The sequence below is a fragment of the Brassica napus genome, chromosome C9 (genome assembly GCF_020379485.1).
Source record: "Brassica napus cultivar Da-Ae chromosome C9, Da-Ae, whole genome shotgun sequence".
Classification (NCBI taxonomy): domain Eukaryota; kingdom Viridiplantae; phylum Streptophyta; class Magnoliopsida; order Brassicales; family Brassicaceae; genus Brassica; species Brassica napus.
In genome coordinates, this window is record NC_063452.1 from 6,088,094 (window position 1) to 6,102,633 (window position 14,540).

The 14,540-nt window shown below is 35.4% G+C and overlaps 2 protein-coding genes and 1 non-coding gene across 3 annotated transcripts; 1 reads left to right on the plus strand and 2 right to left on the minus strand.

The window, feature by feature from the left end:
• Positions 1-5,920: 5,920 nt before the first annotated feature.
• LOC106414188 lies at positions 5,921-6,366 on the minus strand. Its single transcript, XM_013854887.3, has one exon. It carries the CDS (start codon positions 6,289-6,291, stop codon positions 6,070-6,072), a length of 222 nt encoding a protein of 73 aa, XP_013710341.1. The 5' UTR covers positions 6,292-6,366; the 3' UTR covers positions 5,921-6,069.
• A 5,078-nt stretch (positions 6,367-11,444) lies between these two features.
• LOC125592442 lies at positions 11,445-13,346 on the minus strand. Its single transcript, XM_048767604.1, has 3 exons — positions 13,076-13,346; positions 11,784-12,997; positions 11,445-11,723 (listed from the first exon to the last, which is right to left on the minus strand). The coding sequence occupies exons 1-3, from the start codon at positions 13,344-13,346 to the stop codon at positions 11,445-11,447; spliced, it is 1,764 nt and encodes a 587-aa protein (XP_048623561.1).
• On the plus strand, positions 12,643-12,749 carry LOC125593501. Its single transcript, XR_007329405.1, has one exon. It is a non-coding gene; the product is annotated as a small nucleolar RNA R71 (small nucleolar RNA).
• Positions 13,347-14,540: the final 1,194 nt, after the last annotated feature.

Genomic DNA, 14,540 nt, shown 5'->3' on the forward strand with positions numbered 1-14,540 from the left:
ATAGACCTATAGCTAAAAATATCGATTCCCATCAGATGCACGGTTCCAGAGATAAGTGTAAATTATGAGATTAGTATACTATATACAAGACCATAATTAACATGCTTAGGGAAAAAAATATAGATACAAGATCCACTTTGATAAAAAAAAAAAGATACAAGATCCACTAGTCGAGAAAGAAAAAGAAAGTTGGGAGTGTATAATGCGTTCTTTCATAGGCACGACAGGACAGGCCTTTTCAGCAGTAGGTACGCCCCCACTATTTTCTCTTTACCGATTTCGTAATTTTGAAAAGGTAAAAACCTTTTTATGCATATATATATACACAAACTGATATGGTATTTATTATTAATGGGCATAATCGACTTTACATAGGATTTGGATCCTGTAATAACGTTTTAAATCAATAAATTAGGTTATAGTTTACGAATTTGGGGAATCAAATGGGCATTATAAGTGTCCAATGTGACATTGGACAATCATCACGTCCATAAAGTAGGGGAAATGTCAACTCCGACGCTATAGCATATGAATACAAGCGAGAGAAAGTATATAGTAGTAGGTACTAAAAGTAAAATAACGGTCATTGGTTAACGAAAAATAGTAGTAATAAATTTGTTAATGCTTGACCTCTTGTATTGTTTTTGAACGCTATTCAACTTACTCTCAGTCATGAAGCGCGTAAGTTTTATTTATGGGAAATTTGGGTTCATGTCTATAACAGATCATCAAATTAACATATAACCATAAGAGAACTGAAGTTATGATATTTGCATAATAATTGTCATAGTAGGTGGTAACCGGGGTGATGGATTAAAAGAGATTATAACTTTAAAACTATATAGACTAATTTATTGTGGTATTTTAATTATATTTTATGGAAATACATTTAAAAGAGTAAGTAAAAACTTATATAAATTTATTATGAATTTAAGATGAAACAAAAACAAAAGCAAGAGCATTATTGTTTTCATAATATAAATTATGAATATAAAATAAAATGAAACATATGCAACAGAATAATAAAATATGAAAGAAACAAATTTATAAAGAAACAAATAAAAAATTGATAAAACCACAACCACTGTTAGAAATGTCTTCAGAACTCGTGGTTTGCAATTCTATAAAAAGCCATAACAAAGTATCAACTTACCAAACTAAACACATATATTTACCAAATTCAGTAAACGAAATGTTATACCTCTTTCTGAAAACATCGATTTCTGGAACATCGTTAGGTTCAAAAATAATTTTTGAAACTCATCATTATTAATCACATTCTTTAATCGACCTTATCATGATAAAAAAACAATGTAAGCAAAATCAAAGACGAAATTCATGAATTTTTTTTGTATGTAGAAAAATAGTAGGTTTTGATGTGGATGAATTTCAGTCTAATGTTATATACAGGGATCACTTATAGGGTTTTGCTTATGAAATATTAGAGAGAAAAGAGTATTATCTCGCCTAAATCAAATCGAATTAATCCCTAACTTTTAGCTGCCAATTTTAAAATTATGGAAAGTAATATAATTAAGAAATCAACATATAGGAAACAAAATTAACTTTGTAAATTAACTTGATCGAATATAACCAGATTGACGTGTTGTATTGGGTTGAGTCCTTAATTTCAGAATCTTGGTGCTTAATCTAAGGAATTGAATAGATTTTGTATAAGACTTTAAATTAATAAATAATTGTAGCACAAATTGTTCTAATTTCCATACGAATACTGGTCTAAGTCAAAACTTTTATATAATAATTTTTCGAATGCTAATTTGTGAATATATAATGGAAAGTAAATAAATTTAATAATATTTGCCCAATATATATAGCATTCAATGTCGATCTTCCGCGTTCTAGTGTGAATCAAGAAATAATTTTTCGAATGCTCAATATATATGGCAATTAATTTATACATTCAATGATTTGAAATATTGGGCAAATGTTATTAAATTGCATTGAAAAATTGTCATATATATAGTCACTAAATTTGTTTGGGCACCACCTAGTACATACAAGATTAAAAAGGATTAGATTATGCATTATATTATATATAATATTTAAACTATACGCTTACATAGTACGTATACCATTAAAAAAGAAGTTAGATTATGCATTATATTTATGTAGTAAACTATAGTTTATTAGAAATATAGCAACTTTCTACAACGTTGATCAATATATGGTCCTATTTTTTTCAAACTACGAAATGTGTTATCACTCCATATAAAACTCATACACCAATATTATATTTTGTACAATGTAAATCATCCAATAAGAAATATATGAAATAAAAACTTGTTTACAATGCGATAATGATTACAATACAGTTGACCACTATTGTTAGGTTGCAAAAAAAAATACAGCCAAGAAAGAATGAAAAGATATAAGCATGAAAGCAATAAATACATTTTTAAAACTCGCATGAAAATAAGAGATATATGTATAATCCATCAAAACCAATTATATTATGCATAAACATATTATGCATAAACATGAAACTTAAATGTCCAATAGCACTATATGTGATTAGTCTAGGCAAGCAAGGGTTATTCACTAAATGCTATGAGAAGAGCTCTTATGATGACACATAAGTAATGACAATTTTGATAATAACACATGAGACAAAAGTTTATTATTTAGAATGCTCCTCGGATAACAGTAAAGGGATTACTCTTGATATACACTTTTTTTTATTCTTATAAATATGTTTTTCCCTTCAATTTTTAATTGCTTTTAGTTTCTGTTAGAACAAATATTAAACTTTGACTTTAACATAATAAAAACATAGATTTTTTTCTACACATAATATGTTTTGAAAAAACATATATTTTATACTTTTTATACAATATTTCATAAACACGACTTTAAATCTATACTATCATAGAAATATATATAGTATAATCAGATTTTGTTTTCAAATAAGACACAATTTTGTTGTGTTCCAAACTATTTAGAAACGTAAAATAGATAAATAATATACAATATCATTTCTTGCTCTATTTTTCTTTCTCTCTCTCTATCTTTTCTCTCTATATTCAAAACAACAATTCTTTGTTTCCTGATTTATGTTTTGCTTTTATTCTTCATTCTCCCTCTTATTTTTAATTTTCTTTGTTGTGATATATTATTGTCGTAACTTGATTGTTCTGTACTATTTTTTTTTTAATGTCTGATTAATTATGCTATTACAACGATGAGAAATATTACATAGACGATTCTACAGCCGACAATTTTACTATCATATGAGAATGCACGTCTGACTGCATCACTTGATTGTTTTGTACAATTTATTTATCAAATATATATCACACAATTCATTCGAATAATCACGCTGCGAAAAAGAGAGATTGGTCCACTTTGATACCAAATTATCACACTTATCAATGCATGGTTATATTCTTATTTTTTCTTCCACTACTGGTTATCATACAAATTCTCCCATTTATTTATTCCGTTACAATTAATATCTGTTATCGTTTTTATTTATTCAACTATGGTTCGTTAAATTACATTAATTGTCATTATGTGACCATGAGAACATCACAGCTAATCAAATAAATGCTCATACACACAATTCGGATTTTAAACGAAGTCCACAATCGCATACATTTGAAGGTTTACTAAGAACCTGAATCCACGAAAGTTCAGTAACTCAATCCACGGACTATCAGTAAAATGATATTCCAGACGATTATACATATACAAGTTTTTTTATATCAAATCCCAAACTAATCTTTGAACATGTAAGAGTGAAAGTCAAAATCTTTATACCAAATAATAGAAAAACATGTTTGAAAAGTCCGGGTTAACAAAAGGACTAGGACGATGTCTCGCCACGTTTCATATGTCTAGGGTCTAGTGTTATACTACTTGGTTTGTTGGATTGAACTTGATTTGTCTACCATGAAACCAAACTGCATCATATCGTGTCCAGTGTATGTTTATATGTCCACTATGTTGGAGATGCTAAAAAAACTGACATCTCACGAGTGTTTTTCTTCTGGTTTAGGATATAAAAATCGCATTTAGAAAACAAGAGTTCCGGGAGTCACTACTTTTCAAAGGTTAAAAGATTACACATTGTCGACAAAAAAAAAAAAAAAAGATTACACATTAATTTCTAAAACAGTAGTTAGATTTTTAGCTAAAAGAAAAGAAAAAATTACACAAACTCGTTGAATTACTATTCTTTACCTCTATTCAAAATTATCACACTTTTTTTTGATTAAGTTGGCAATGGCCTTAGTATGTGAGAAATCATAACTTGTTTGGGATGACTTCGAAATTTGATCGACATGACGATGATGATAATAATGATTCAACGGGGACAAATCCACATGATGCAATGATTCTATGAGAAAAAATTATATCTAGAAATACTTTTTCATTGTCAACTTACATCTAGACATACTTTGAACATGTGCCATACTTTCTCTTGATAAAATATCTAAAGAGCCTTTTCAATTTTAACTAATTGGAAACGTGGGTTAAGGTTACTCAATCAATAGCCTTTCACATCTTTATTCTGTTTTCTCTCTGCATTTCTTCTCTCCCACATATCTCCTTCGTCAAACACCAGATCTCGTTTTCAAATTACAAAATCTATCATTTTTTTTTTCTTTTTTTTCTTTTTCTCCTTCTTTTTACATTTTTCATTTTTCATTTTTTTATCTTTCATGCATTCTTGTTTTTGCTCCTCTTTCCTTTTCTCTTTTTCTCTTTTTTTTTCTAACTCAGATCTGTGAATTTTTCAAAACAACATTATCATCTCCATTCTTTGTGCACGATTACCGTCATCACCGCAACTTCTTTCATCGCCATTGCCACAACTCTTCTTGTGGTCGCCGCCGCACTTGCAGAACCACCACTGCAATTCTTTTCCCACCGTTTTTGAGAAAGCCCCGAACACATGAACACAGACTTTGACCACATGAACAATAATCATGACCACATGAACACTGACTGTAACTTTGACCCCGATTCTGATCATATGAACACTGACCCTAACCATCCTTTCTCTCCTAGAAAACCATGATTATGTGATTTCCAACTGTAACCACCAGCTCAACGAAACCCCTAACCACGAAAGAGAAACCAACCTTTCAGTATAACCCTAACCAAAAATATTTGTTCTTATTAACTACATCAATCCTAAATAGGCAAAATTTGCGATTGACCACACATTTCTGACTATAAAATCCAACAGTCAGATCAAAGTCATTCACTATTAATCCAACAATGTTTAGTAAATCTCAAACATCCATAAACCTACGTAATATTAGTTACAAAGGAAGTTGCTTAATCCCTTTAGACTTAAGAAAGCTTGTCCACCACAAGGGTTTTTTAGGGAGTGAAAGAGTTAAAGCAAGGGAAAAAGTACACCTCATTCTTAATGTGAACATGCAAAAAACAATAGAAAAGTACCTTAAAACGTAAACGTCTCCTTCTATCACATCCACCTTTTATTTTCGTTTGCTTCTGATATATCTTAAAGCTACAGTATTCTGCTCTGGGTCTGAATGCTAGATTTCGGCGCCCTAATACGAAATCAACCCATTAATGATATGAAGGCCCAAAATGAACATTCGTTTTGGTCATTATATGTGGTCCAAAACAACTTTTTACTTCGTTTTATTCATGGTTCGTTAAGTTTATTTCTAAACTTAAATTCGGAATATAGTAAGATCTCAGCAAACTCGACCGGTAATCTTCAGTTTTGTTGAAAGTTCATTATTCATATTTGATATTTTCACAAAACACACAGATTGCCACCATCTTTAGGAAGCTTATTACCTAGTAGGCTAATTACATAGATAGTTCCGTGATGAACAACACACAGGCTCACTAGAATATTAGTTTGGGCTGTGTTTAGCTGATTGGTACTAATCATATAAAATTTAAATATGAAACATAGTTAGGCAACATTTTTACTTGTTTAAATAAACAAACAGAATCTTACATTTGGTTAATTCAGATATTTACTTTTTTACATAAAACTCCCAAAGGAAAAGGAAAACACAAAGCAGCGATTAAGAAACGAGATTAGCTATAAACAAACTGGTTTCAAGCAGAGAAAACGCCATGTGAGATGGCAATAGCAAACTGAGACTTGGCCTCAAACTTCTTCATGAAACTTTCTATCTTCTTCTCGTCAACTCCTATGGTCATCATCTTCCCGGGAAGTTTCTTCCACCAATCAAAATCCACCGTCGCCGCCTTCGAATCTTCCGGCTGTCTCACCCTCCGCTCATACTCCTCCACCACTAATATCGCTATGTCTGACATTGAATCAAATGATCTCTATCGCTTTCGGTTATTTGTTCTCTCGGGTTCTATATCAGTAGACAATTCAACGTTTGTTTATTTATACTGCTTTGACGTGCTGGTATTGGATAAAGTTGAGTCAATATTTCTCTTATTTAATATTTTTATTAATATAAAATTTCGTTAATGGTTTTTAAATCGAGCCGAATCTGTTGGTAGCTGTGGGTTTTGTGTTAAGGTGGGCATAGTCGGTTTTACTGTATTTAATTTTTCCAAGGGAAATCAGAAAAATTCTTTTAAATCAATTAGCGCTTATCGTTTAGAACTATAAAATTACAACAAATCAAGGCTTGATGTTACTATTCTTTTCAGTATAGGGTTTGTCAAATTAAAGTTTTCGTATAATATTTGCAAGATTAACATATTTCAGTTTAGAAATGTATTAGCCAACGATTATCAAGATCTCTGTATCAACCAATCAGACCATCAAAAAGAAGAAGAAAAACTATATTAACATAAAATTATAAATATTATATGTGAATCCCCTGAATATATTAATTTTAGTCTCAGATTTAAACTTAAAACTATACACTCTTCACTTATTAAAAAGGTAGGTGTATTAAGCTCTTTAAAGCATCAGCAGTGGTAGTCTCTAGAGGTCTCTAGCCAATTAAAAAATAGAAACAAATAAAAAGGACAAAAGAGAGAAAAAATATAGAAGAAAGAAATGAGCCAAGTTCCTTGGCAGAGGTATTTTCTCTTTGCATCCAGAGACTCAAATACCATGTGCCTATACCATGTGCCTTGTCCCTATTAACTATGTAAATTAAAAATTAAAATGAATAATTATCAGAATTAGACAACAATATAATTATTTTTAGAGAGACCTATCTGGTTTCTTTCCACTTCTGATGATTTTATGCCTAGATTGCTTCAAGTCCAAATAGTAAATAATAGTTTTTCTTCTATTTTTTTTTTTATAATAGCCAATAATCTATACTATTGTTTCCGACATTATAATATGGGCCTAATCCGACGAAGAGCCTCACATCATTTCTATTGTTTTCTCATTCTTTTAATTTTTTTATGATAAAATGTTAAATATTATACTAATTTTAAATTATGATGATGCAGGACTTTTCAAGGGTCCAAGATCAAATCAATGTAGTATAAAAGATTGTCGAACCAATCCTAGGTGATTCTAAAGCAACGAGAATGCAAGTTCATGCTTAAGCTAAGTGCAATCCGGTTTTAAAGATGGTATGAACTAAGAAATAATAAGCTAATGCAATAAAGTAATGATCTTTCTTTCTCAATATAAAGCAAGAGGACTCATGGGGCTAGGCATTTGATCTCGGGTGATGTAGATCCAATCTAAGGGTGACAAGGTATCAATTAAACACTTTCCTTATACCTAGACACTAAGCTAAACAAGCTCTATCTTTAGATGAATGTTCTTTTGGTAAAGCAACTCAAGCATTTAATCTCTTAGGTTGAATGTTACTAAAGCAAACATGGAGAACAAGTCCAATAGCAATCTTAACTCCTTTAGCAACTAATCTCTTAGGTAAAGCAAGCTAAAAGCATTGAAGAGTTGGTTCAGGCATTTCATCATACACCTTGTGGGCAGAAAATGCCTAGAGATCTATTTTAGTATGATCAAGACTAAAATAGCATTGAGAACCCTCAACAAGCAAGGAAACAAGTAAATCTAACACTAAACACCCTAGATCTTCTCTAATCACCCTTAATCACCTTAGTCCATGAATCCAAGATTAGTCTACTCACTAATAGACATGAATAACCCCAAAACCATGGATGATTCAAGGTTAAACATGATTAGAGAGCAAGATAATCAAGCAAAGACAAGAAATTATGATCAAGATTAGATCTTTTTCCCAAAAGTGGCTTTTGATTAGATAGAAAACAAGATAAGATCATAACTTTAGGATTACAAGAGTATTTATATGTCTTTGGAAAACCTAATGGTTTCCATTAAAAAGTCTAAAAATCCCTTTTAAAACATTAAAATTCGACTAAGATAAAGAATGCTCGGAGCGGGGTCGTGACGTAGCTCCCGTAGGTCGCTCCAAAGATCACCTCCACTTCTTCAAATCGCGCGCGGGGTCATGACCTCGCTGCACCAGGTCGCTCCACATATGGAGCGAGTTAGTCACCCCGCTGCGAGACGTCGCTCCACATCTGGAAAGTTGTCGATGACATGTTGAGCTCGGAGCGGGTGCACTACCCCGGTGCGAGAAGTCGCTCTGGTACAGAGCGGGTGTCATACCTCGCTCCAGCGGGTCGCTCTACACTTCACTCATCCAGAGCGGATGCATGACCTCGCTCCAGTAGGTCGCTCCAGCTCCTCTACTCGCCCAATGATCCTTTTCTACTTCTTTTTTGAATCACAATGCTCCCAAACATCTCCAATCACTCCATAGCACTCTTCAACACCTAATAAGGACAATGCATGCAATATGGACTCTAAAGATGCTTAATTCCTAATCTATATGATCAAAATGTACAAGATATGAATGCTAAAAACATGTAAATATGCAAGATATCAACTCCCCCACGCTAGTTCTTTACTTGTCCTCAAGTAAACTTTTCAAAACACAAGGAGGAGAGATACAAAGATGCTACCTTAGGCAAAAGAAACACTCAATGCACTCAACTTGACATCCTAAAGAAATATAGCAAATAGCATGAGCAAAATCTCTTATTATACTCTAGCTTCTCTAGGCATATCCATACTCTTATGCCTCTACACAAGTTGCAATACTCATCAACTAACAAGTTCTTTAAACCAGCTCTCACATTGATTCACACACACACACAAGGTGAATTCTCACAAATGGGCACATGATCTCAATCATTTGGTTAGGTAAGCAATGGTCTAATTTGAATGAAGAGAAGGATTCAAATGTTGTCATTTTAAGGTGGCAATCACTCAAGAATCAAGGAGCTTGATCATTATGCAAAATTTATCTAAGACTAGGAGCAATTCATGCATACATGGATCCATCCTCATCATTCTACCCCATTCCTAAGTGATTACAAATTCTACACCCATTTCATTCATCCCATAACCCAAAATGAAAAACACTCACATCACTCACCCAATGAACAACATTCTTTTCTTAAGACTCAACCACTAAGGACCTCTTATTCACTTTTCACATTTCTAAGCTCTAACACTTTTTATTATCCTTTCCTCACTATCTTATTGAATCTTTTTTTTTTTTCTTTTCTATTTTTTTCTTTTTCTTTTTCTTCTTTTTTTATAGAGGGGGAATGTCTCAAACAATACAATCAAGAGCTTTCTTATTTTTCTATTCTAGGTCCCTAGGGCTTTTCTTTCTCATGACAATCTTTTGTTCATCAATCTTAACTTTATCACTTCCCAAACCCAAGATATAAACCTTTAAGGAACAAAGATCCCACTCACCATCCTAGAAGCTAGCTCAAATGATGACCCTATGCTAGCAAGAGATGAGAACAAATCCATGTCGCTCCCAATACTCTCAAGATTTTGCACATGACAAACTATCAAAAGAGGCCTCACTCATGCAAATCAGTGTAGGCTTCAAAGAATGGCCAGGGTTTAAGGGTAAGGAAGTGCCATTTGGGTTAACAAAGAGTGGTACAATGGGGAAAGATAACCCAAATGTGTATGAGACCCATGATCAAGTATGCAAATGCCCATATGCAAGAGAGATTAAGTTCATTCAAGCCAAGTTCAGATTGGAGCTGATCTTAAGAACAATGCCAATATCAAGCAAGCAAACAAGTTTCAAGAAGAGTTTTCAAGGCTTGAAGCATGCAAGCCTTTCAAAAGATGCTTAAGCTACTTGATATGTTTAACTACGGTGTCAAATTCAGTGAAAACCAGTGTTCTATACAAGGCAATATCAATCAGCTGCTCAATATGCAAGTGAATGCATCCTATATGCTCTAGACTCAATCCTAAGAATGCAAGTGATGCAACTACATGATTCAAAAATTTCAATTTTTTTTTTTTGGTTTTCTATGCATATATGTATTCACAATGAAATGCATGAGACTCAAATTCATCAAAGCAAACATGATCAAATACTTGGTACCTCCCCCATACTTAAATCACACAGTCTCTGTTTGAGCAAGGGAGAGATACCCAAAGGAAAGCAATATGCAAAGATAAACTGGTATATACAATGGAAAGGTTTGAGTGGTACCTCAAGCGGAGAGTGGAGGAGGAGGATCCTTCCCGCTTTCAAGAGTGATGGTGAGGATATGAGAGAGAAGCTCTTGAAGCTTGATTGGATCATTCTGGAGCTGAGGAGTGATGATGGCCCTTGCACTTGAAAATGGCTTAGACCTTCCCTTGCACTTGATTTTGTACTCAATGGCCCCATCCTTAAGCTTCATTGGGTGGAGAGTGAGAGTGTGAGGAGTCTTATCAAGAGGTAGAGGATGAGGTTCTTTCACAATCTTCTTCTTGTCATGAGCAGCCTTTGTCGCTCTACTCACCTCCTCCCTTTTAGCACTTTCCAAGTGCTCATCAAACAGCTCTTTAGAGGACTTTCCAGCAAGACCTTCTTTCTCAATACCAACCCCTTCAGCCTTGGTCTTCTCAATGGAGGATGCTCCACAAGTGATTGTTCCACAATACTCAGCTTTCATCTTTGGGGATTGTAGTGGATAGAAGAGACAGCTTTGTTCACATTTAGGAGTGTGACCTTCTTGTTGGCAAAGTCTATGCAAGCTCCCACTGTTGTGAGGAATGGAGTGCCAAGGATCAATGGGACTCTCTTCTCAGTAGCCATCTTCAGAACAGTGAGGTCTATAGGAATGGTGCATGCTGCAATCTTCAAAGGAAAGTCCTTGATGAGACCAATAGGGGTTGTAGAAGAGGAATCTCCAAACTGTAGGGAAGATGTGTTTGGCTCCATGCTCTCAATCCCTAGACTCTTCATCATCTCCATTGAGATCACATTCACACTTGCACCAGAATCAACAAGAGCATCATCAAAAGTGAGCTTACCAAGGTAGCAAGGCAATGTGAACATCCCTTGAAACTCAAGCTTAGGGAGGGATTTTGGAGGGATTGGTGGATCAATCTTCAGAATGGAGATGTCCAAAAGCTCGACCACTTCAGGTTGGTGGTCTAGAATGTCCTTGATGAGCATCATCTAGACATGAGCTTCACGCATACCCGAGATTTCTGGAAGTCTGACCCCAACATCACTAAGATCTTTCCTGAACTTGGAGAGCACCTTCTTTTGAGATTTGGTGAAAACTCTTTGGGGGAAAGGGAGCTTATCATAGGGTGATAGCTCAACCTCAGTGGCTTCCTCTAGCTTAACCTCTTTCAGCTTGTTGTCAGCTCTCTTCCCAACTTGATTCTCAGCCTTGTGCTCAGCTCTTTGCAGATCCGTTGCTTCAACCTTCCTGGCAGTGTCCTTCACAATCTGTGCTTCAGCTGTGGCCACAACAAATCTCTCAATTTCCCCAAACTAAGTTCCAATTACCAGTCTTTCAATCTCATCCTCCTCTTTCTCATGATCACTCAGCTCAATCTCTGGAGAAGTAGTGGAGAAGACAACATTGCAAGACTCCTTGGGGTTCTTTTCTGGTTTCCCTGGTAGAGACCTCATTGGCTGCTTGGAGGATGAAGGCATAGATGCAACTTGACTCTCCAAAGCCTTGAGATGAGAGGCAAGTTGCATGTACTTGTTGTTGAGGTCAGAATAGTTCTCATCAATCTTTGCATGGATGTTCTTGAACTCATAAATCATGGTCTTCTCATTTCTGGCCTGAAATTCCAAGAGTTGCTTGAACATAGAATCCACACTTGAATCTGGAGCTTGAGCTTTAGAAGAGCTTCCTTGAGTCTGAGGAGACTGGTTGGCTTCAGGATAGTTCTGCTTGGCTTGGTAACCTCCTTGATGATTGTTGTAGTAAGGCCTTTGCTGATAGTTGTTTTGGTACTGAAAATTGGGCTCTTTCCTGTACCATGTGCCATTAGCATTGATGAAGCACAACTCCTCTTGGCCTTCTAAACCATCAACCTCATTGACCCTAGGAGGAACCTCTTGACTACGACCACCCACAAAGTTCATCTGCTCCTGTTTAGCTTGGTTGGAAAGAAGCAAATTCATCTTGTCTTGTAAGGACTTGATCTCTTTCTTTGTCTGCTGATCATCACTTCTGTTGACCCTATCATGCTCCTCATTGTAGACTGAGTCACTCTTGGCCATGTTCTCTACCAGTTCTTCTGCCTCTTCCTCAGTTCTTCCCAAAAAGTAACCATTGCTGGCAGTATTAAGCCTGTTTCTGCACTGTGGTAGAGCTCCTCTATAGAAGGTGCTAAGCAAACTCTCCTTGGTGAAGCCATGATGTGGGCATTGAGACCAATAGCCCTTGAACCTCTCCCATGCTTCACTAAATCCCTCTAGGTTCTTCTGCTGAAAGCTAGAGATCTCATTCCTGATCTTGGCTGTCCTTGAGGTAGAGAAGAACTTCTCTAGGAATGCCCTCTTGCACTCATTCCAAGTTGTGATAGAGTCACTTGGAAGAGCCTTCTCCCATTGATGTGCTTTGTCTCCCAAAGAAAAAGGGAATAGCTTCAACTTGAATGCATCTTCAGAAACACCATTGGTCTTGGACAAGCCACAATATTTATCAAACTTGTACAAGTGATCAAAAGGATCTTCAACAGCAAGGCCATGATACTTGTTGTTCTCTATGGTGTTAAGCAGCCCTGACTTGATCTCAAAGTTGTTGTTCTCCACAGCTGGTGCTCTGATTCCTAACCTATGACCATTAATGTGAGGTTGATCATATGCTCCAATGGCACGAGCTTGGCGCGGTGGATGTTGTGGCTGGCGTTGTGGTCTAAGATGATCAGCTCTTAGATCAATGCCCCCTAGGGCATCACCATCTTGAGGCAGACTCTCCATATCAAACTCCAACCTTTGCAAGTGAGCCTGATGCTCTACTTCTCTTCTTTGTCTTGCAATCTCCCTCTCAAGTGCTCTAATGTCTTCAACTCTTGGAACTAGGCTTGATGAACCTCTGCTCCTCAAGTTCATACACCTGAAATGCAAAGGGAGAGGAAGAAGGAGAACCAGTAACAAAATAAAAGAAAAAGTGCCTTAGTCTCAAGCAAGTGACTAAATCTCAATGTCACAATCAACCTAGAACTTGGCAACAGCGCCAATTTGATGCAGGACTTTTCAAGGGTCCAAGATCAAATCAATGTAGTATAAAAGATTGTCGAACCAATCCTAGGTGATTCTAAAGCAAAGGGAATGCAAGTTAATGCTTAAGCTAAGTGCAATCCGGTTTTAAAGATGGTATTAACTAAGAACTAATAAGCTAATGCAATAAAGTAATGATTTTTCTTTCTCAATATGAAGCAAGAGGACTCATGGGGCTAGGCATTTGATCTCGGGTGATGTAGATCCAATCTAAGGGTGGCAAGGTATCAATCAAACACTTTCCTTATGCCTAGACACTAAGCTAAACAAGCTCTATCTCTAGATGAATGTTCTTTTGGTAAAGCAACTCAAGCATCTAATCTCTTAGGTTGAATGTTACTAAATCAAACATGGAGAACAAGTCCAATAGCAATCTTAACTCCTTTAGCAACTAATCTCTTAGGTAAAGCAAGCTAAAAAAGCATTGAAGAGTTGGTTCAGGAATTTCATCATACACCTTGTGGGCAGAAAATGCCTAGAGATCTATTTTAGTATGATCAAGACTAAAATAGCATTGAGAACCCTCAACAAGCAAGGAAACAAGTAAATCTAACACTAAACACCCTAGATCTTCTCTAATCACCCTTAATCACCCTAGCCCATGAATCCAAGATTAGTCTACTCACTAATAGACATGAATAACCCCAAAACCATGGATGATTCAAGGTTAAACATGGTTAGAGAGTAAGATAATCAAGCAAAGATAAGAAATCATGATCAAGATTAGATCTTTTTCCCAAAAGTGGCTTTTGATTAGATAGAAAACAAGATAAGATCATAACTTTAGGATTACAAGAGTATTTATATGTCTTTGGAAAACCTAATGGTTTCCATTAAAAAGTCTAAAAAGCCCTTTTAAAACATTAAAATTTGACTAAGATAAAGAATGCTCGGAGCGGGGTCGTGACGTAGCTCCCGTAGGTCGCTCCAAAGATCACCTCCACTTCTTCAAATCGTGCGCGGGGTCATGACCTCGCTGCACCAGGTCGCTCCACATATGGAGCGGGTTAGTCACCCCGCTGCGAG

What these genes read in the sequence shown, in the direction of transcription:
- LOC106414188 (XM_013854887.3), bottom strand. Translation starts at nt 6,291, where the DNA reads ATGTCAGACATAGCGATATTAGTGGTGGAGGAGTATGAGCGGAGGGTG.
- LOC125592442 (XM_048767604.1), bottom strand. Translation starts at nt 13,346, where the DNA reads ATGAACTTGAGGAGCAGAGGTTCATCAAGCCTAGTTCCAAGAGTTGAA. An exon ending in TGATCAACCTCACATTAATG is followed by an intron (nt 12,998 to 13,075) that starts GTCATAGGTTAG and finishes TTAACACCATAG; the next exon opens with AGAACAACAAGTATCATGGC. An exon ending in AGGATGAGATTGAAAGACTG is followed by an intron (nt 11,724 to 11,783) that starts GTAATTGGAACT and finishes GCTGAAGCACAG; the next exon opens with ATTGTGAAGGACACTGCCAG.